At 45.4% G+C, this 23,070-nt stretch overlaps 1 protein-coding gene across 2 annotated transcripts; it reads right to left on the reverse strand.

Moving 5' to 3' along the window:
- Positions 1 to 1,098: 1,098 nt before the first annotated feature.
- On the reverse strand, positions 1,099 to 11,634 carry Rbm42 (RNA binding motif protein 42). Of its 2 annotated transcripts, XM_038339147.1 has the most exons (10): positions 11,385 to 11,634; positions 11,011 to 11,146; positions 8,743 to 8,827; positions 8,569 to 8,643; positions 6,870 to 6,935; positions 6,618 to 6,793; positions 5,381 to 5,713; positions 5,031 to 5,148; positions 1,434 to 1,628; positions 1,099 to 1,339 (listed from the first exon to the last, which is right to left on the reverse strand). In XM_038339147.1, the coding sequence occupies exons 1-10, from the start codon at positions 11,510 to 11,512 to the stop codon at positions 1,227 to 1,229; spliced, it is 1,425 nt and encodes a 474-aa protein (XP_038195075.1). In that variant the 5' UTR covers positions 11,513 to 11,634; the 3' UTR covers positions 1,099 to 1,226. The 2 variants fall into 2 exon arrangements, with proteins under 2 accessions (XP_038195075.1, XP_038195076.1); XM_038339148.1 differs by lacking the exon at positions 6,870 to 6,935 and having other exon boundaries at positions 6,618 to 6,772.
- Positions 11,635 to 23,070: the final 11,436 nt, after the last annotated feature.

Below are 23,070 nucleotides of genomic sequence, written 5' to 3' on the forward strand. Positions count from 1 at the left end.
CCTTCAGGATGTCCCTATCCTCAGGTCAGTTCCTAGATTTCCCAATCCATGTCTTGATCGTGTCCAGACCTGTCTGGCTTGGGGGCCATGGAGACAATGCATCATGAGCTCTAAGAGCTGTAGAGAACCCACAGAATCCCCAGCATTGCCTAGATCTTGGGGTAGACAGAAGTCTGCCATGATGTGCACTCTAGAAGGGCACCTTACTTCAGTGCCAAGAGCACAGGCTGGAGTCAGAAACATGGACCCATGCCAGACTTGGCTTGACCTTGCCACAGTCCCTTATTCATAGAATAGGCCACGCTGACCATACACTTAAAACTTTAAGAGGTCAGAGGGTAGAGGTAAGGCTCTGATGGTTACCTACCTAGTACACACAAAGCCCTCAATTCAGGCTGGAGAGATGGCTCAGAGGTTAAGAGCACTGGTTGCTCTTCCAGTGGACCTGAGTTCAATTCCCAGCAACCACATGGTGGCTCACAACCATCTAAAATGAGATCTGGTGCCCTCTACTGTCACGCAGGCATACATGCAGGTAGAATACTGTATACATGATAAATAAATTTAACAACAACCCTCAATTCAATCCCCAGCACCCCCATACATGGTAGTGCATGTATGTAGCCTCAGAGATCTGGGTCTCCTTTTAAAAACAAGTTCTCGCTATGTAGCACAGGTTGGCCTCAAATGCTTGTTCCTCCTGCCTCACCCTTCCAAGTGCTTGGAGTATAGTTGAGAACCACATCCAGGTTTGAGGCCAGTCAGGAACACACGACATTCAATCTGAGAAACCAAGAGAGGGAGTTGGTGAGATGACTCAGTGGGTAAAGAAAGATGCTTACCACCAAGTCTGAGGAACAGTCTGATCCCTGGAACCCACGTGGTAGAAGGAGAGAACAGAACTAGAAGTCCTCTGACTTATTACATCCACACCACATACACAATAGGAATGCTTAACAAACCAAAAACAAAAGAAGTAATGGGCACAGTAGAGGCTTGACATTGTGTTCCTAAATGTCTGCTGGGTAAACTTTCCAAGTTCCCACTTCTCAGTGAGCCAGGCTCTGTCGTCTGACAGTTTCTAAGCCCAGTCAGGGATGGAAATGAAGGTAAATTTATTGAAACTGGTTTTGGGACAGGGGAGTGAACAACTGGGGTTTCCCACAAACATCTGTGGGAAGGAGCTAGCGCCCGGCTGGGTGGGAGCGGGTGCCGAGCCACAGACCCTATCTGAGGCCCAGCTTTTTCTTTTCCTTCTGCTTCTTGCGGACCACATCCAGGTTCCGGTCCTTCCACATGCTTTTGCGAAGCTTGATGGGGCGTGAGCCCACGTACTTCCCTGTGGGAATGGAGGATTCCAGGTCAAACTTGGGAAGTCAGGCTTATGTTGGGGGTCTACCACACTCACTATCCCCAGGACAGGCCTCACCCACCGTTCATCTCACGCATGGCTCGCACATAGTCACTGGGGTCCTTGAAGCTGACAAAGCCGTAGCCCTTGGTTTTGCCTGTGCGCTTGTCACGGATCACCTTAGCCTTAAGGAAGGATGGGAAACGGCTGAAGGCACGTGCCAATATGTCATCATTCACCTCATTGCCCAGGTCCCCACAGAAGATCCTGAAGTCATCTGGAATTAGGAGAGAGAAGAGGTCAAGGTCCGAGCATCACAGAGTGCCCCTCCTTCTAGCCTCAGTCTCTGCCCTGGGATCCTCAGTAATAACTGGCAATATCCATGTGGTAGTGACCACCTTGTGACAGGCAGCCTGTTACATAAGCACCTGAGACTCCCCAGGCCCTTTCCCACTGAGACAGAGGGACCAAGCAGCTGCCTGAACTTCCACATCAAGCAAAGCTGGGACAAGTTTGGGTATCTGGCTCCAGGGTCTCTACCACCCACTTTTTCAAACAGGTTTTTGTTATGCAGAAGTCCAGACTAGCCTCCTAAGTGCTGGGAATACAGATGTGAGCCACAGACCCAGCCAGAGTCTACACCTTAACCTCTAACTGCATACCCTTTCATCACCTACTGCAGTCTCTGTCCCAGCACTAGCCTGTCCTTGGTCCTTTGTGGCCCTGCCACTCACCAGTCTTCTGGCACAACACTGCACTCTTCCTCAACTGGGCCATCTCTGCAAGTCTGCTCCAACTCTACATTGTCATAGGAACACACTGCCTGTCCCTTCTCCAAGGGGACCTCTACCACCAGTCTCACTGGGCATGCTCTTAAATTACTATATTCCTCCTTAGACATAGGGATGGGAGGCTGGCATGATCAAGTCAGCTGCACCAGGCCACAGCAAGACTGTCGCGGGAAGGGAGGCAGCAGTCGAGGCTGGAGTGAAGGGCAGTTTGCTCTGCCCTCAGCTATGGCTGGGCTGCCTGCCCCATGGTTTCCATGGTGACTAAAGGCACTATTTACGAGTTAGGCTACCCCAGAAGGAAAGTCTAACAACCCAGAGGATGAGATTTTCTAGCAAGGTCATTGACCCACACACTTAAAAAATAAATTATCATATAATATACAAGTCAGATGTGGTGGCAAGACCACCTTCATTTAAAATAGGGGGGAAAAAGGTTGCAGAGGTGTAAACTGAAGTCAGGTATCCCACAAGCTGACCTTTCAGCTAAAACTTCCTTTTGGAGCTGGGCAGTGGTGGTGCACACCTTTAATCCCAGCATTCAGGAAGCAGAGGCAGGTGGATCTCTGTGCGTTTGAGGTCAGTCTGGTCTACAGAGTGAGTTCCAGGACAGTCCAGGCTACACTGAGAAACCTTTTCTTGAAAAACCAAAACCAAACAAACAAAATCACAAAAATCTTTGTTTTGGAGAGTGGAAGGGTCTCACTATGTACTTGGCTGGCCATGAACACATAGAGATCTGCCTGCTTCTTCCTTCGGAGTCCTGGGATCAAAGCAGGTGCCACTATGCCAGGCCAGCTAAAGCATCTTTGAGGGCAGGCACTCTTCTCACTTCTTATAAGGCCCACCTTTCCTACTGAAGTTGACAGTCTGGGTCAGGTCTGCAGGTGTAGTCGGGCAGGGGAGTTCAAGCAAGCAGAGTTGTCACCAGACCCTCTCCTGCTCACCTGGCTTTATGGTCATGAACCTGAGGCAACACAAGGATGCTGGCTAGAATCTAGATACCCTCTATCCCCACAGTTCTACATGAACGACTACTCATTTCTTCTGGGTTTAGGACTTAAGTTAGCAGATAGCTTTTTTTTTTTTTTTGCCTTAAAAAAAAATTACACCTTTTTTTTTTTTTTTTATTTTTGGAGACAGAATCTCACTATTTATCTATGGATGACCTGGAAGTTGCTATGTAACCATGTAACCAGGCTGGCCTCGAACTCCCAAGATCTGACTGCCTCTGGAGTGTGTCACCATACCTGGCCTAAGATTTTTCTTTTCTTTTGTTTTTTTTTGAGACAGGGTTTCTCCGTGTAGCTCTGGCTGTCCTGGAACTCACTCTGTAGACCAGAGTGTCCCCAAACCCACAGAGATCTGCCTGCCTCTGCCGGAGTGCGCTCAAATTAAGGGCATGCGCCACCACGCCTGGCTAGATTTTTATTTTATTTTTAGATTTATTTATTTTATATACAACATTCCTTCAGAAGAGGGCACCAGATCTCATTACAGATGGCTGTGAGCCACCATGTGGTTGCTGGGAATTGAACTCAGGACCTCTGGAAGAGCAGTCAGTGCTCTTAACCACTGAGCCATCTCTCCAGCCCTGGCTAGATTTTTATTTCAGTATATGTGCATGTGTCTGTGTGGGTAGGTGCACATGGAGGGCTGGTGTCTCTGAGTCTAGAAGAAAGTGTCAGATCCCCTAGAGTTGGAGTGATAAGCAGTTGTGAGGGACCTGAACTAACTGACCTCAGGTCCTCTGTAGAAGTGGTCTATGTTCTAACCACTGAAGCATCTCTCTAGCGTCTGCTAAATTTTTTTCTGCAGTACTGGAGATGGAATACTCAGGGGCTCACACATGCTAGGCAAGTGCTCCACCACTGAGCTACACAGGCCAGTTTAATCAAGCAGAAAGAGTAGAAGCTGGGTATAGTGAAACACATTTGCAATTTTAGCACTTGGGAGGTTGGAGTAAGAGGATGGGGAGTTCAAGACTGGCCTTGGCTACATCGAAGAGCTGGTCTCAAAATCAATAATTACTGTTATTTTCTTAGCTGTTTTAGTAGGATTATAACATGAAAGAAAGTCTTTCTTGGAGTGAATGCTGGGTACTGGCTAGGGATGTGGAGCAGTTGGTAGCCCTGAATGCATGGGTTCAGCCCACAGCATTGCATAAACTGAAGCATGATGGCACATGCCAACACTTCAGATGGAGAGGCAGCAGAGTCATAACTTCAAGGTCCTACTTGGCTACATAATGAATTGAAGACCAATCTGAGCTACATGAGGCTTTGCCTCACAAAACAACCAAAGTAATAATTTCACTTCTTGTTTTAAACAATAAAGAATGAGGGAACACAACTCTGTGAAGGCAGGATTCTATTTTAGCATGACTGCCCAGCATGTGGATGGCCCTGGGATTCATCCCTAGCATTGCATATGTGTGTGTGTGTGTATACGCGCATGCACACGTGCACCCAAACACACAGGGATAAAGCAAATACAGCAAAAGGTTAACTGTGGAATCTGGGCAGCATCTGGGCAGCAGGTAGGCCATTCCCTTATCACTGTGTGCCTCAAAAGGATTGAAACAGAATCCTCTGACCAAGCTCCCCATGAGACAGAGTCTGAAAGCCCTAGGTACCAAACGGCCTGGTGGCCCTCACCTGTAATAACTCGGGAGACTGAGCCAGAAGGATGGAAAGTCTAGGCCAGCCTGGGTCACAGAGAGAGCCTGTCTCCAGCAAAACCACAGCAAAGCCCTAGAGAACAATTCTGCCCACCATGCCCTCCAGACATTGTGCAGTCACCTTTCCCCCTTCTCTGTTGGTGGCCCTGAAAACTCAGAACAGCCTGTTCTTGGATTGGTGATGCCCAACCTCTCACTTTGGTCCACTCACCAGCATCCCACTCCAGCAGGCTGGGGTCCTCCCAGCTGCTCCCTGCTGCTGTGCGAATGCAGCGTTTCAATTTTTCTGGCTTGCCTTTCTTCTTGTCCTCACCCAGTGGCTCTGGGACCTGTAGGGGCAGGGATGGGTGTTGGGAGTCTTGTTGTGCTCTGTACTACCCCCATCCCTGGCACCTCCCACTCTAGTGCTACATAAGCTTCTAGCTGTGTTGCCTGAGGGACTGCCTCCCCCGTCTATACCCGACCACCCTCTGACTAGAGGGCTGTGTTCCTGTGTGGAAGCTCATGGGCTTCGGCTTTCTCCCAACCCCTCTGTCCCGTTGCTGCATAGTCCCTGCTTACCTCTAGGGCCATGAGGCCAGGAGGTGGTTCAGGCCGAGGGGGCCGGGGTCGTGGACGCAGGGACAGAAGCTCAGGAATTCTCAGTGGAGGCAACAGGCCACGTACCACCTCCAGTGGGAGGGGTAGGGGCTCAGGCTCAGGCAAGGGCATGGCTAGGGCCAGCGGGAGGCTGGGGCCAATGACAGCAGGGCCAGTTGGGGCTCCTCCTGCCCCCACGGCCACTGCTGCGCTAGCTTCCTCCAGTCCAGCTGCTGCGGCCACTGCTGCCTCTTCCTTCTCCTTCAGGCCTAACCCAAGGCCAAGGCCCAGCTCTCGAGGAGCCGCTGGCTCTTCCTGTGGGCAAGAGGAGGGTGTGAGGGATGGGCAGCTCACAGGACAGCTCACCACCCCCACTGTATACAAAGCAAGGGTGTGGGAGCCAGGGAACAGGGAGCAGAGAAGTAGAGTCAGTTGGACACAGAAACAAAGGTAGAAGGGAGACAGACACAGGTGATGTATACAGAGACAAAGAGGGAATTAAAGGAAAACAAAAACACATGGAAATAATTATCAACAGGTCTATCTTTTCCTTCCTTCCTTCCTTCCTTTTTTTTTTTTTTTTTTTTTTTTTTTTGGTTTTTTTTTTTTTTTGGTTTTTCGAGACAGGGTTTCTCTGTAGCTTTGGAGCCTGTCCTGGAACTAGCTCTTGTAGACCAGGCTGGTCTCGAACTCACAAAGATCCGCCTGCCTCTGCCTCCCGAGTGCTGGGATTAAAGGCGTGCGCCACCACCGCCCGGCTTCCTTTTTGTTTTTTTGTGACATGGTTTCTCTGTGTAGTTTTGGTGCCTGTCCTGGAACTAGCTCTTGTAGACCAGGCCAGCCTCACTCACAGAGATCTGCCTGCCTCTGCCTCCTGTGCTGGGGTTAAAGGTAAGTGCCACCACCTTCTGGCTTACGTGTTTCTCTTTATACTCTCTTCCACATAGGAGAAAGCTAGGCATGGTCTACATGCCTCTACCCTCATCACTTGGGAGGCTGAGGCAGGAGGACTATAAGGTCCAGGCCAGCCTGAGCTACATAGCAACTTCTTGTCTGTAAAAAGCAAAGAAAACAAAGATTTTTGTCATATAAAGAAATGAAACAACACAGGTACAAAGAAACAGAAACAAAGTCGAGGAAGAGAGACTTAAATGTAGTGAGTTCGAACTGGGAGCCCCACCCACTGTACCTTTAACCACACTAATCAGTCCCCACTTACCAGGGGCGGTCTCAGAGCAGCCATTGAACCCAGGGGTGGTCCAGGGGCCCGGGCCATTGGTGGCAGCATCATGGGTGGTCCAGGTGGCCCAGGCAGTGGGGGTCCAACCAGAGCCTGGTGCGGGGGCCTCAGGGCCATAGGTCGGGGGCCACCTGCTGCAGAAGAGAGAGCAGAATCTGTCAGGGTGTTAGAGGGGGAGTTCCAGGGCTTGAGAGAAATTGCTTGGCAGGGATCATGACCCTGGCCCCTCACCTGCTCTCTGTAGCACGTGGGGGACGAAGGCTGGACGCAGGATAGGGGCCCTCTGAGGGGCCACAGCTGTGGGAGAGAGAGATGGGGGTGTCATGGGGGATTGGGACACTAGGGGCAAGCTGCTTGTATAGGTACTCTCAGTACCCAAGAAATCCTGGAGAAGATGAGGTGGTCATGCCATTGTTTCACTCAGCAAACTGATGTCAAGGATTTCCTGTGGGCCTAAGCCTGTTGTGAACAGTGCTAGGAACCCAGCAGACCATGGGGGTGCCAGGCTGTGGGTCCAGGATAGGAGGAAAGCTATGCACTGCCAGAGAAGGATGGCCCAAGGAGCTGTCAGAGGCCAGAGTGCCATGACCCAGCTAGGGGACTTGAGGCCTCCTGGAAAAAGGGACCCATGAGCTAGGACCTCAGGATAACTAAAAGTCCAGCAAGGTGTGAGCAGAAATACCTCCACAAGGGAGAGTATATATAAGGAAAACCTTTCCCCTCAAGTATAGGTGGTATCCCAGAGGAAATGGGGGAGGGGTTCAAAGAGAAAGACTGATAGGCATCAAAGCAGCCTTCCTGGCTGAGCAATGGTATCCTCCAGAGAGAACAGCAGGTTAGGGATCTGGGCAGGGTGTTCAAGTCAGATTTTCACTTTGATAACTTACTAAAGAGCAGATGTTAAGATTCATCAGATTAAAAAAGCAAGCCATGAACAGAGACATCCCTTAACCATAGTACTCAGGAGGCAGAGACAGGATTTGTGTCTGAAGCCCTCCTGGGCTGCATAGCAAGGTCTTATTTTTAAGAGCTAAGGGCTTGGATGCAGTTCAGTGTAGAACACATTTGAGGCCCTGGGCTCATCCCCAGCACAACAAAAGCATAGTAGTATTAACAAACACAATCAAAGTAATTTTGTCTTTGTTTTTCTAGACAGGGTTTCTTTGTAGCTTTGGAGCCTGTCCTGGAACCAGCTCTTGTAGACCAGGCTGGCCTCAAACTCACAGAGATCTGCATGTGTCTGCCTCCCAAGTGGTGGGATTAAAAGCGTTTGTCACCACGGCCCAGCTATTCAACAGAATTTTACATCCAACTAAGAACACACATCTTACCACACATTCTCACAAGCAACATCATAAAAACCGGCGGTATGTGATTGTGTATGTGTATATATACATATATACACCTGAAGGGCCAGAGTGAAAAGCGTGGGGAACAGCTGGCGGACAGAAGGTCTGAGGGTCACAGCTGAGTGACAAGAAGCAGAAGACAGAAGGTTCCTTGACTTTCTCTGACAACTCAGCTTGGAGCTCCTGAGTATGGTGGGAGATCAGGATCTACAAGGAGCCAGGTCACAAAGGCTCCTGACCACTAGTGAGTTGCCTGGTGCTATTTGTGACAAAAATCAAGATTCCTGTCCTTCGCAAGGCTTGCTTGCTAGAGGAAGCAAAGGTGACAAGCACAGTAAGCAAACTGAAGAGCTTGCTAGAAGGTGCTAAAGCTTGAGGAGACACTGTCGAGTTTCCAGTGAGGAGTGAGAGGACTGAGAACAAATGGACTCGAGACAATCAGGAGGCACACAAGTGTGTACTGTCCTCAGACAGCATCAGAGCGGAGAAAGGAATCTACAGCAGACTTGGGCAAGGAGCCAGAGTTTATAAGCCTAAACAAGCGTGCCTGGCCAAATATGGGGTCCTGGTCCTCAACCCACCTGCTCGTCTCAGGAACATGGCTTCTCGAGCCTCAGGACTGTCCAGGTGACTGCGATCAGCAGGGCCAAAGCCAACTGTGGGAAGGAGAGATGAGGACAGTGGGAGGTGAGCTCTGAGTATCCATCCCTTCTTACCACCCAGCCTGACTCACGCCCTCTCACTCTGTTACTTACCTGGGCCCACAAAAGGAGGGCCTCCCACCATGGGAGGAACTACTGTGGCTGCGGCAGCTGCCCGGGCCTCCAGGGTCTGTTGGACCTATTGGGGAGAAGGAGACCTGGCTCAGAGTTGCTCATCAGCTTCAGCTGGCTCACCCTGGCAGGTCACCTGTGCTTTATGGGGCTGGTGACCAGTCAGGCTCTGCTACAAGGTCCCTTCACTGGGGCTCCTAGAGCCATACTAAGTAAAGCTACTATTATTAATCTCTCCCAGGATCAATTTCTCTGACTCAGCTTCCCTATAGTACTATCTCCCATCCAAGAAATAACCAAGTCCCTGATTCATTTTTGAAATCAGGCATGTTCAGGGCAAGGCTGCAGACACCACAGAACTATCTCAAATAATATCTAACTTGTCCTCCCTGTTACCTACACCCATTTTACGTAGATTATTAGCCTCTTCCTCCATCTCCTAGAATTTACCCTTGACCTCTCTTGTCTACTATCCAGATAGCCATCTGCTTATCTGTAAGTAGGACCACTATCACCCATGTTCTTAGAATTCTCTAGTAGTTCTTTATCTCAAAAGTAAAAGCCAGTTGGGTGGTAGTGGGGGCGCACACCTTGAATCCCAGAATTCGGGAGGCAGAAGCAGGAGGATCTTGGAGTGCTCAAGGCCAGTCTGGTCTACAAATCGAGTTTCAGGACAGCCAGAGCTGTCACAGAGAGAAACCCTGTCTTGAAACCAAGCCCTCCCCCCAAAAAAAGTAAAAGCCAAGATTCTCAAAATAGCTTACAAGACCCTGCAAAATGTAGCTTCCATGACTGTCTTCTTCTTTTTCTTCTGTTTTTATGAGACAGGGTTTCTCTGTAGCTTTGGAGACTGTCCTGGAACTCACTCTGTAGACCAGGCTGGCCTCAAACTCAGAGATCCACCTGCCTCTGCCTCCCGAGTGCTGGGATTAAAGGCATGTGTCACCACCGTCAGGCTCCATCACCACCCTAAATCTTCTAGACTTTCCTTTCTGCTCAAGTTCTTTGCACATTCAGCTCTCTGCTGTTGCTTGAACACTATGACCACTGTACACTTTGTCTCGGGGTCTGCACGGACAGCTCTCAACTGGGGGTAACATTACTCCAGACATCTGCATGGCATGCCTCCATCACTTTTACTAACAACAAAACACAAAGGCCTTCCCTGACTTCGCCCCCTCCTTTTTTTTTTTTTGAGACAGGGTTTCTCTATGTAGTTTTGGAGACTGTCCTGGCACTTGCTGTATAGACCAGGCTGGTCTTGAACTCACAGAGATCTACCTGCCTCTGTCTCCCAAGTGCTGGGATTAAAGGCATGTACCATGATTGCCCAGCTCAAACTTTGCCCTTCTTACCACTCTGTAATCTCTCTCCTTACTAAAATGTAAACACCAAAGAAGCAGCAATAACTTTTCTGTTTTGTTTTCTCCTATACGCTCATTGCTCATAGCAGAGCAGCGCCAGGTGCAGAGAAAGCACTCAAAGGCTGCTTTTGATCTATTTTTTTTTTTTTGAGATGGGGTTTCTTTGTAGTTGGAGCCTATCCTGGACCTAGCTCTTGTAGACCAGGCTGGCCTCGAACTCACAGAAATCTGCCTGCCTCTGCCTCCCGAGTGCTGGAATTCAAGGTGTGCGCCACTACCACCCGGCTTTTTTTTTTTTTTTAAGTCTTTTTTCAATGCAAGGGACCTATGGCTTTGGCATGCTAGGCAAGAGATCTATAACTGAGCTGCAGCCCAGTCTACCTGATAACTGCGAACAGAATTAGCAAGTTTCTTTTGCTGGTATCCATTCCTTCTTTCCACTAGTCATATAAAGCTGACTATCAAGCATTGGAATATTACCAATGAGACTTGGGGACGATTTTACAAAAGTATACATTTTACTATTATTTTTGTGGTGATGGTGGCCTTACACACTAGAGCTTTACACAGGCTACATAAGTGCTCTACTACTGAACTACTGCGCAAATCCGTGAGTGTAAGCTTTAAAGATGTTTCTGAAGAACACTAAACTGCACAAAGTTTATATAGTTGCCGCCACTGCAGAAAGTTCTGCCAGATAGGATGCTGCAGAACAGATGCTTCCAAAGGATTAAATATACTGTCATGCATCCCGAGTTCCTGGTACATCAGTTATTTGTCATGCAAATAACTAATGCAAAAAACATTGATCGCTCTCCATAGATAAACCCTTGTTAGGATCAAAGCACTGTGTTCCCCGACTCATAAGCTGCAGCTCCCACCTTACCTGCTGGTACGTGTTGGTGGCGATAATTGGGCGGATCACAGGAGCTGCTGGGACCTGCATGGCTTCTACCGTGGGCACCGCAGGCACAGCAGTTGGGATTCCGGTCACTGGAGCTCCCAGGACTTCTTGCTCAAACCTGAGGGAGCGGGACAGATACTGTATGTCAGGTCCTCTCACCAAGACCGGGGCGCTGGGCACATCACGACAGCGCCTTCATCCCGGCCAAAGCCTCCCCGCGCACATCTCCATGCCCCGAGTGCCTCGGATCCCACAGCCCCTAATGGAGCCACATCAGGTCTTTGAAGACCCGGAGGCTCCAGGGTTGAGTGGAATTGCCCGGAAACTGCTTTTATTTCTCCTGCTCAGGGCCTTACAGGGCCATCTCCGCCTCCATTTCTTTCAAGCGTTCCTCGCCGCTCTTGCCCGGGAGGCCGACGCCAGGCCCCGGGACCACAGGGCCTCCCGCAACCGGGAGTCCTGGAGCCGGCCCCGCCCCTGCCATCGCTGATGCCGTCGCCTTCACCGCTCCGCTGCCGCCGCCGCCGTAGATTCTACGGTCGAGCCCCTGGCTCCTCCGGGTGGGAGCCGGCCGCTGACGTGTGGACCAGCGCGACGGATGTTCTGCGTGACGCCGTAGGCCCAGGAACAGGGGCCAATGAGATGTGGCCACACCCCCAGGAGGAGCACAAGCCAATCAGAATGCCGGAAGGACAGGGCCCGGAAGGGCCCCGCAGCTGTCAGAGCGCGGCAGAAAGGACAGGCCACGCCCTCGGGGATGAAGGGGGCGAATGAGAGAGAACAACGTCATTAGGCCCACCCCGCTGTGGAAGCCGGAATTTCGAAGAAGTACGGAAGTTCGAGGGGGCCTCTCCAGAAGTTTGTCAACACTGCCAAGTCGGCTATCTGTACGCCTGACCCAGGGCGGGAGTCTCCTGACACTCTCATAGGCGTCAGTTCATTTTTTATTTTATTTTATTTTATTTATTTTTGGACAAAACTTAACTTTTCCGACCGCCTTCATGTTTTCCTTTTGGGGTTTTGTTTGGATTTTGAGACGGTCTGGCCCTTGAATCCAGACATGGACCTCCTAGGTTGTCCTCCAACTATTAATCTTATTTGCTTTAGCCAGGCGGTGGTGGCGCACGCCTTTAATCCCAGCACTAGGGAGGCAGAGGCAGGTGGATCTCTGTGAGTTTGCGAAGGAGGGAGGGAGGCAGAGAGGGAAGAAATCTTGCCTCAGCCTTCCAAGTGCTGGAATTGTAGGTATGGACCAAAATATTGACTTTGATGCTAGAGACACCTAGAGAGAATTGAAGTTTTTGTTTGTTTTTAAGTTCAAGGCTGACCTTGAACTCAGAGACCAGCTGTTTCTGTCTTCTGACTGCTCCACCAAACCTGCTAACATTTTTATGAATTAAGGTTCATGGGTTATTCTGGTTCTCTTTGTGTCAGTCTAATGTTCCTATTCTGTTCTAGCATCTCACCAAGATGCCATATTCCCGTTCCATTGGGTTTCCATGGGCTCTTCTTCCCTGTGACACGTTTGAAGAATGCTGATTAGGTGTTTTGTATTGTGTTCTTCATTTGTGATTTTTTTTTTTCCTCATCGTTATTCTGGTCATGGGTCTTTGGGAAAAAGGATACAGAGGGTAAGTGAATTTCTCCTCAGAACCCAAGAATACAAATTATACACAGGGTTATCACCTATCACTTGGATGAGGTTATACTGAACATTTCCACTATAGAGTTCCTTTAAAAAGTGCTTTTCTGCGCACACCTTTACTCCCAGCAATCAGGAGACAGAGGCAGGTGAATCTCTGTAAGTTCGAGGCCAACCTGGTCTACAGAGTTCCAGGACAGCCAGAGATACACAGAGAAATCCTGTAAAACAAACAAACAAAAAAACCAAAACAACAACAAAAAACCAACAAAACAAAACAAAAACCCAAAACAACAACAAAAAACCCAAAAAAACAAAAAAAAAAGTGCTTTTCGGGACTCTAGAAAAAAGATACCATCAAGTGCAGCCTTAAAGAATAAGGAATTACATGTCACTTCTTTTTGATACAGGAGCTCTATATGCCCAGGTTAGCATCCTCTTGTCTCAGCCTCCTGAATTCAGGAACTCTGTGTGTGTGTGTGTGTGTGTGTGTGTGTGTGTGTATGCACCACTGTGTGACTTTGCTACACCTCCTTGAAAGAATATAAACATAAATTATTAGATATACTGTGAGTGACAGATTTCTCTATTGTCATCCATTTATTCAATTGTTTATGTCAATATAGACTCATGAAAATTTATGCTTTAGGCCATAATTTTATATTTAAATTTTTGAAAATATTTATTTATTGTGTATACAATATATGCCTGCAGGCCAGAAGAGGACACCAGACCTCATTACAGATGGTTGTGAGCCACCATATGGTTGCCTGGAATTGAACTCAGGACCTTTGAAAGAGCAAGCAATGCTCTTAACCACTGAGCCATCTTTCCAGCCCCCTTAAAATTTTTGGTGTTTGGAGACATCTTGCTGTGTAGTTCTGGCTGGTCTGGAACTCACCATGCTGACCTCAATTCTGTGTTTGTCTTTTGAGTACTGGGATAACAGATAAAGACCACAGTTGTGAACTGGGTGGTGGCACACGCCTTTAATCTCAGTACTCGGGAGGCAGAGGCAGGCGGATCTCTGTGAGTTCGAGGCCAGCCTGGTCTTCAAGAGCTAGTTACAGGACAGCTCCAAAGCTGCAGAGAACCCCTGTCTCAAAAAACAAACAAGCAAACAAAAAAAGACCCCATGTGTGGAACTCAGCCTAGATGGTGGTGGGGAAGGCCAGCATACTTCATAGTGTTGTTGTTCTTTAACCCACTGTATCTGGTTGTACCCTTCAGAAGCTCATGATGCCAGGTTGCCCTTAGTGATGTCAGATTCTGTTCCATTATTTTAAGAAGTTGGGCACATTCTTATAGAAATAGGGAGTTATGTGCTACTTTTTAAAGGGGTTTTGTGTGTGGGTGGTGTCTCACTGTGTAGACCACATCAAACCCAACATCTGTTGTCCCTGCCTTCCCAGTGATGGGATCACAGGTGTACCACTTCACTGGGCAGATTTTCTTTTTCCATCTTTGATGTGTGAGAGCTCCTTAGGTTGGCTCTAGCGTCCCCACTTGGCCAGTTGTTCTGAAGGACATCTTTGCTTTCTGGTACAGAATAATTCCTATACATTTGCATACTTCTTTACCCAGATCTAGAATCAGCCGGTTCCCCAGGATTCCTGGCTTCGTCAGAAATAGCACCTTGGAACCACAGTTTGGGAACCAGGATTGTTCATTCGTCTATGTTTTGTTTTGTTTTTTGAGACAGGTTTTTTTTTTTCCTCTGTGTAACAGCTATGTGTCTCAGAACTCACTCTGCAGACCAGGCTGGCCTGGCCAGAGATCTGCCTGCCTCTGCCTGGAATTAAAGGTGTGTGCTACCACCGCCTGGCCACTATGTTGTCATTTTATTTACAATGAATGTTTTAGGAAAATCAAGCTGCATTTCTTGATAAGCAAATACAATATCGTAGGGTATTTGCATTGTCTCCCTTTGTGAAAAATTGAAATAACACTTAATTGTGTGTGCCCATGTGCATACCATAGCACATGTGGTAAATAGGGGACCACTGCAGGAGTTGATCTCTCCTCCCACAATGTAGTGAGGTCCCGGGGATTGAACTCAGGTCATCAGGTGTGGAGGCCCTTACCCAGTGAGTTAGCTCACCACTGCTCCTCCAAAGTTTAATAAGTATGATTGGGATATGTGTAAAATAAAACAATATCATAATTTTTCTTGGATAAACTTCAAGTAGCTCTGAACATAAAAAAATAGGGGCTGGAGAGATGGTTCAGCGGTTAAGAGCACTGACTGCTCTTCCAGAGATCCTGAGTTCAATTCCCAGCAACCACATGGTGGCTTACAACCATCTGTAATAAGATCCAGTGCCATCTTCTGGCCTGCAGGGTCACATGCAGGCAGAACACTGTATACATAATAAATATGAATCTTTAAAAAAATTTAAAAAAACTGTAAGACTAAGCCAGTGACCTAGGCCAGAGCAGGTCTGAAGCAGTGAACTCCAAAAGAACTGGACGGAGCCAGCTACCTAGGCCGGAGCAGGCCTGACACAGCTAGCTCCACAGGAGCAGGAGCGGATCCAGACCAGGGACATTTGTGGAGGCAGGACCCAGCCAGCAACCTGGGCGAGAGAAGACCTGAGACAGCAAACTCCAAGAAGCAGGTACAGTGGAGCAACTGTTGAGCCAGAGACCACTGTGGGTCTGGGCATGAGTCTGGGACCTCTGAGGGAGTAGGCCTGAGCCAGGACCTCTGCGGGTTTGGGCACACCTGATTCTGAGACCTCCAAGGGAGAAGATCAGAGCCAGAGACCTTTGCAGGACCAGCCCCAAGTCAGGGACCTCCACAGGAACAGATCCAAATCAAGGACATTTACAGAAACAGGTCTGAGCCGGCAACCTAGACTAGAGCAGGCCTGAGACAACAAACTCCACAGGAATGGAGCAAACCATGGGAGCGCTGAGTGACCTTTAGGAACACAAAGTGACCAACGGGGTAAACTAGAATCATGGCACTGACTGTACCATTAGGAACAACCATCTGAGCCTTGGATCCACTGGCACCTAGAAGATTAATCACCAGAGTCACAGACAGCCAAAACCACACCAATTAGAGGAAAAGATGAGTAGAAAAGGTAAGAACACATGTAACACCACAAAGAGCAACATGACACCAGTAAAATCTAGAAACCCTACAACAGCAAGACTTGAAAAACCAAATACAGATGAAACAGAAGAAAATGAACTAAAAATAACTTTAGGAAAATGTATGAAACTCTTAAAGAGGAACTGAGAAATTCCCTCAAAGAACTGGAGGAAAAGACAAACAAAAAATTGGAAGACACCAGCAAATTTCTTAAAGAAAACCAAGAAAAAGTAATCAAACATATGAAAGAAACTATTCAAGACATGAAAACTGAAATAGAGACAATAAAAAAAACATGAGCTGAGGGAATTATAGAAACAGAAATCATGAGAAAACGATCAGGAACCAAAAACATAAGCATAAACAGCAGAATACAAGAGATGGAAGAGAGAATCTCAAGTGCTAAAGATACAATATAGAGGAAATAGACTCATCAGTTAAAGAAAACATTAAATTTAACAAGAGCTTAACCCAAAATATGCAGGAAATATGGGACACCATGAAAAGACCAAACCTAAGAATAATAGGTATAGAAGAAGTTCAACTCAAAAGCACAGAAAATATATTTAACAAAAATCATAGAAGAAAACTTTCCCAACCTAAAGAAAGATATGCCCATGAAGATACAAGAAGCTTACAGACTACCAAACAGACTGGATAAAAAAAAAAAGGCCCCTTGCCACATAATGATCAAAACACTAAACATACAGAATAAAGAAAGAATATTAAGAGCTGAAAAGGAAAAAGGCCAAGTAACATATAAAGGCAGACCTATCAGAATTACACTTGACTTCTCATTGGAGACAATGAAAGCCAGAAGTTCATGGTCAAGCGTTATGCAGACATTAAGAGACCACAGATGCCAGCCCAGACTTATACCCAGCAAAACTTTCAATCACCATAGAAGGACAAAACAAGATATTCCATGACAAAATCAGATTAAACCAATACCTAGCCACAAACCCAGCCCTACACAAAACACTAGAAGGAAAACTCCAACCCAAGGAAGTTGGCTACATCAACAAAAACACAGAAAACTGATGGTCTCATAAAAGCAAATCCCAAAGAAAGGAAAAACACACATATTAACATCAACAATGAAAACTAAATTGACAGGAGATAGCAATCACTGGTCATTAACATCCCTTAATATATATGGACTCAACTCACCTATAAAAAGACACAGGCTAACAGACTAGATATGAAAACAGAATCCATCCTTCTTCTGCATACAAGAAAAACACCTCAACCTCAAAGACAGACATCACCTCAGAGTAAAGGGTTGGGAAAAAAATTTCCAATCGAATGAACCTAAGAAACAAGCTGGTGTAGGTGTCTTAATATCTAACAAAATAGACTACAAACTAAAATCAAAAGAGACAAAGAAAAACATTTCATATTAGTCACAGAAAAAAATCCATCAAGAGGAAATCTCAATACTGAACATCTATGCCCCAAATACGAGGGCACCCTCATATGTAAAAGAAACACTTCTAAAGCTTAAATAATACATTAAACCCCATATACTAATAATGGATGACTTCAACACTCCACTGGACAGGTCAATCAGACAAAAAATGAACAGAGAAGTAAGGGAACTAACATGTTATGACTCAAATGGACTTAACAGACATCTATAGAATATTTCATCCAAACACAAAAGAATATACCTTCTTCTCAGCACCTCATGGAACCTTCTCAAAAATTGACCACATACTCGGTAACAAAACAAACGTCAACAAATACAAAAAAGAACTGGAATAACCCCATGTATCTTATTAGATAACCATAGCTTAAAACTAGAAGTCAACAGCAATACTAATTCCAGAAAGCCCACAAACACATGGAAATTAAACAATGCTCACCTGAATCATCAATGGGTCAAGGAAGAAATAAATGGAGAAATTAGTGACTCCCTAAAATTCAATGAAAATGACCACACAAATACCCAAATTTATGGGACACAATGAAAACAGTGTTAAGAGGAAAGTTCATAGCACTAAATGCCTACATAAAGAAGCTGGAAAAGTCCCACACTAGTGAATTAACATAACATTTGAAAACTTTAGAACAAAAAGAAGCAAACTCACCTAAGAGAACTAGACGGCAGGAAATAATCAAATTGAGAGCTGAAATAAACAAAGTAGAAACAAAGAAAACAATGCAAAGATTCAATGAGACAAAGAGTTGGTTCTTCGAGAAAATCAACAAAATAGACAAACCTTTATCCAAACTAAAAAAGGCGGAGAGAGAATATCCAAATTAAAAAGTTAGAAATTAAAAAAGGGGACATAACAACAGGCATGGAGGAAATACAGAGAATCATCAGGTCATATTTCAAAAACCTGTATTCCACAAAATTGGGAAACTTAAAGGAAATGTACAACTTTCTGGATAAATATCACTTACCAAAATTAAATCAAGACCAGATAAGCAAATTAAACAGACCTGTAACTGCAGAAGAAATAGAAATGGTCATCAAAAGTCTCACAACCAAAAAAAGCCCAGGACCAGATGGTTTCAGCTTAGAAGTCTATTAAGATTTTCAAAGGAGAACTAATACCAATATGCCTTAAATTGTTCCACACAATAGAAACAGAAGGAACACTGCCAAATTCTTTTTTTTTTTCTTTTGGTTTTTCGAGACAGGGTTTCTCTGCAGCTTTTTTAGAGCCTGTCCTGGAACTAGCTCTTGTAGACCAGGCTGGCCTCAAACTCACAGAGATCCGCCTGCCTCTACCTCCCGAGTGCTGGGATTAAAGGCGTGTGCCAAATTCTTTTTATGAGGCTACAAGTACCCTGATATCCAAACCATATAAAGAAATTACTAGCCGGGCGGTGGTGGCGCACGCCTTTAATCCCAGCACTCGGGAGGCAGGGGCAGGCGGATCTCTGTGAGTTCGAGACCAGCCTGGTCTACAAGAGCTAGTTCCAGGACAGGCTCCAAAGCCACAGAGAAACCCTGTCTCGAAAAAACCAAAAAAAAAAAAAAAAAAAAAAAAAGAAATTACTAAGAAAGAGAATTACAGACCAATCAATCTCACTCATGAACATTGATGTAAAAATACTAAATAAAATACTGGCAAATCGAATCCAAGAACACATCAGAACCATCATCCACCATGATCAAGTTGGCTTCATCCCACAGATGCAGCAATGGTTCAACATACGAAAATCTGTCAACATAATCCACCATATAAACAAACTGAAAAATAAAAACCACATGATCATCTCATTAGATGCCGAAAAAGCTTTTGACAAAATACAACATCCCTTCATGATAAAGGTCTTGGAGGGAGCAGGGATACAAGGAACATACATAAACATAATAAAAGCAATATACAGCAAGCCAACATCAACATCAAACTAAATGGAGAGAAACTCCCAAGGATCCCACTGAAATCAGGAGCAAGACAAGGTTGTCCATTCTCTCCACATCTATTCAATATAGTTCTTGAGGTCCTAGCTAGAGCAATAAGACACCAAAAGGAGATCAAAGGGATACAAATCAGAAAAGAAGATGTCAAACTCTCACTGTTTGCTAATGATATGATAGTTTACATAAGCGAACCCAAAAATTTTACCAAGGAACTTCTACAACTCATAAACACTTTCAGTAATGTAGCAGGATATAAGATTAACTCAAAAATATCGGTAGTCCCCCTGTACACAGATGATAAATGGCTGAGAAAGAAATCAGAGAAACATCACCCTTTACAATAGCCACAAATAGTATAAAATATCTCAGAGTAACTCTAATCAAACAAGTGGAAGACTTGTATAACAAGAACTTTAAATCTTTGAAGAAAGAAATTGAAGAAGACACCAGAAAGTGAAAAGATAGCCCAAGCTCTTGGGTAGGTAGAATTAACATAGTAAAAACGGCAATCTTACCAAAAGCAATCTACAGATTCAATGCAATGCTCATCAAAATTCCAGCAAAATTCTTCACAGACCTCGAAAGAATGGTACTCAACTTCATATGGAAAAACAAAAACCCAGATAGCCAAAACAATCCTGTAAAATAAAAGAACTTCTGGAGCATCACAATCCCTGACTTCAAACTCTACTACAGAGTTACAGTACTGAAAACAGCCTGGTATTGGCATAAAAACCGACAGGAGGACCAATGGAACTGAATCGAAGACACGGATATTAATCCACACACCTTTGAACACCTGATCTTTGATAAAGAAGCAAAAAAATCAAGTGGAAAAAAGAAAGCATATTTAACAAATGGTGCTGGCCTAAAAAAGCTGCAGAGAAACCCTGTCTCGAAAAACCAAAAAAAAAGAAAAAAAAAGAAAAAAAAAAACAAATGGTGCTGGCATAACTGGATATCAACATGTAGAAGAATGAAAATAGATCCATATCTATCACCATGCACAAAACTCAAGTCCATATGGATCAAAGACCTCAACATAAAGCCAGCCACACTGAACCTTAAAGAAGAGAAAGTGGGAAGTATACTTGAACACATTGGCACAGGGAGCCACTTCCTAAATACAACCACAGCAGCACAGACACCGAGAGAAACAATTAATAAATGGGATTTCCTGAAACTGAAAAGCTTCTATAAAGCAAAGGACACGGTCAACAAGACAAAACAACAGCCCACAGAATGGGAAAGATCTTTACCAACCACACATTGGACAGTGGGCTGATCTCCAAAATATACAAAGAACTCAAGAATTGATATCAAAAGTACAAATAATCCAATAAAAAATGGAGTACAGACCTAAACAGAGAACTCTCAACAGAGGAATCTAAAATGGCTGAAAGACACTTAAGGAAATGTTCAACATCCTTAGTCATCAGAGAAATGCAAATCAAAACAACTCTGAGATTCCATCTTACACCTGTCAGAATGGCCAAGATCAAAAACACTGATGACAACTTATGTTGGAGAGGCTGTGGGTAAAGGGAACACTCCTGCATTGCTGGTGGGAATGCTAGCTGGTACAGCCCCTTTGGATGTCAGTGTGGCGATTTCAAAGAAAATTAGGAAACAACCTTCCTCAAAACCCAGTTGCAGCTCTTTAAGAGGTCCTGCCATGAAACACTTAAATGGTGTTGATAAAAGCTGACTGCATGCTTTTTGGTTTTCAGCGATAGCAGGAAAAAAAAGCTGCCTGTTTTAAAACGCCGGCTTTCTGGGCCGTCCTGCCAGGGCAAACTCTGACTCTTTGAGGCAGGAGGTCTGGCTACAGAGAGAGCAGTTGAGTGTTGTTTGTGGACACACTGTTGCAGCTTGCTTGCTGGCAAGGACTTTGAAATGCCATAGAGTTGTGGCAATAAACGTGGCTCTGGCCGGTACCTCTGCCATGAGCCTGGAATTTCATAAAGCTAAGGAATGGGCTGGATTCAGCTGTCAAAGCCATGGCTTTAATCCTACCTATATTGCTTAGTAAATTAAAGACTCCTGTGGTCAGAAAAAGAGATATACAGTAAAGAGAGATTCAAAGATTAAAAAAAAACCTCTAAATGGTTTACTGTGTGTTAAAAATATATGCTGGCTTGGGAGAGAAAAGAAAAAAAGTTAAAGTCCTTAAAATAAAAAAATAGAGTAGTTGGGTGTGGTGGTATACTCCTTTAATCCCAACATTTGGGAGACAGAAGTAGACAGACCTCTGTGAGTTCAAGGTGTGGTAGCACACACCTTTAATCTCAGCACTTGGGAAGCAGAGGCAGGCGGATCTCTGTGAGTTCAAAGACAGTCTGGATTACAGAGGGAGTTCCAGGACAGCCAAAGATACACAGAGAACCTGTCTCAAATAGTAAAAGTAAAAATAAAAGGTTAAAAAAAAGAGGTTAAAGACACATAAAGATGGAAAATACACTGAGAATCTGGATGCTGGATGCTCTCTTTGAATTGTTTGAATGCTGAGGAAGGAGCAACAGCTGCTAAAAGATATTTGCTTATAAATGCTGCTGAATTAATCCAAGATAGGTATTTTGAAAATACCTTGACTTCAAAATTGAAGTCAAAAGGTATGTTACTTTGGAGAAGAGATTTTGCTTTTGTTTCCACAGGAAATGAGAGACTGTGGATTCATTCTGAGTAAAGAAAAATCAGGTTTTGTCAAGGAAGACCATCTGAGAAATCTCCAGTAGAACAGATAGGCCCAGATGTCAGAGTTCTACATCCGAACAGGTTCAAGACTCACAGGATACTCCAGTCAGTACTTGATCATAATTCAAAATTTTCTTTAGGTCCCCGTAAGATTATTAGCGCCCGCAAATAGCAGGAAGTAGCCTGGAATACTACGCCCACATTCCCCAAAAAAATGGACTATGGATATTTTCCTTTGTTAAAAAAAAAAAAGAGGCCGGGCGGTGGTGGCGCACGCCTTTAATCCCAGCACTCGGGAGGCAGAGGCAGGCGGATCTCTGTGAGTTCGAGACCAGCCTGGTCTACAAGAGCTAGTTCCAGGACAGGCTCCAAAGCTACAGAGAAACCCTGTCTCGAAAAACCAAAAAAAAAAAAAAAAAAAAGAGGGGGAAGTGGTGTGGGAGAATGGTCTATACTCTGTCAATTATGTTTTAAATAAATGCTGATTGGCCAGTAGCCAGACAGGATGTATAGGCGGGAAACCAGACAGGAAGTAGAGGCAGGTCAATGAGAACAGGAGAATTCTGGGAAGGAGGAAGCCCATTCCTCTGTAGTCCTGCCCAGACACACAAGAAGGAAGATGTGACTTTCCCCGCTGAAAAAGGTACCGAGCTATGTGGCTAACACTGATAAGAATAATGAGTTAATATAAGTTATAAGAGTTAACAAGAAGCCTGAGCTAAGGGGCCGATCAGTTATAACTAATGCAGAATCTCTGTGTGATTTTTTGGGGGCTAAATGGCTGTGGGGACTGGGCGGGACAGAAACCCCAACAAGCACCCTCATGTTTCACCCAGCAGCACTACTTCTGGGTATCGACCCAAAGGATGCTCAACCGCGCCACAAGGACATGTGCTCATATGTTCACAGCAGCTTTGTTTGTCATAGCCAGAACCTGGAAACAACCTAAATGCCCCTTGACCGAAGAATGGATAAGGAAAAAGTGGTACATTTACACAACCGAGTACTACACAGCAGAAAAAAAAAATGACATCTTGAATTTTGCAGGAAAATAGCTGGAACTAGAAAACATCATTTTAAGTGAGGTAACTCAGACCCAGAAAGACAATTATCACATGTACTCACTCATAAGTGGTTTTTAAACATAAAGCAAAGAAAACCAGCCCACAAATCACAATCCCAGAGAACCTAGACAACAATGAGGACACTAAGAGAGACTGACATAGA

Source organism: Arvicola amphibius, chromosome 8 (genome assembly GCF_903992535.2).
Source record: "Arvicola amphibius chromosome 8, mArvAmp1.2, whole genome shotgun sequence".
Classification (NCBI taxonomy): Eukaryota; Metazoa; Chordata; class Mammalia; order Rodentia; family Cricetidae; genus Arvicola; species Arvicola amphibius.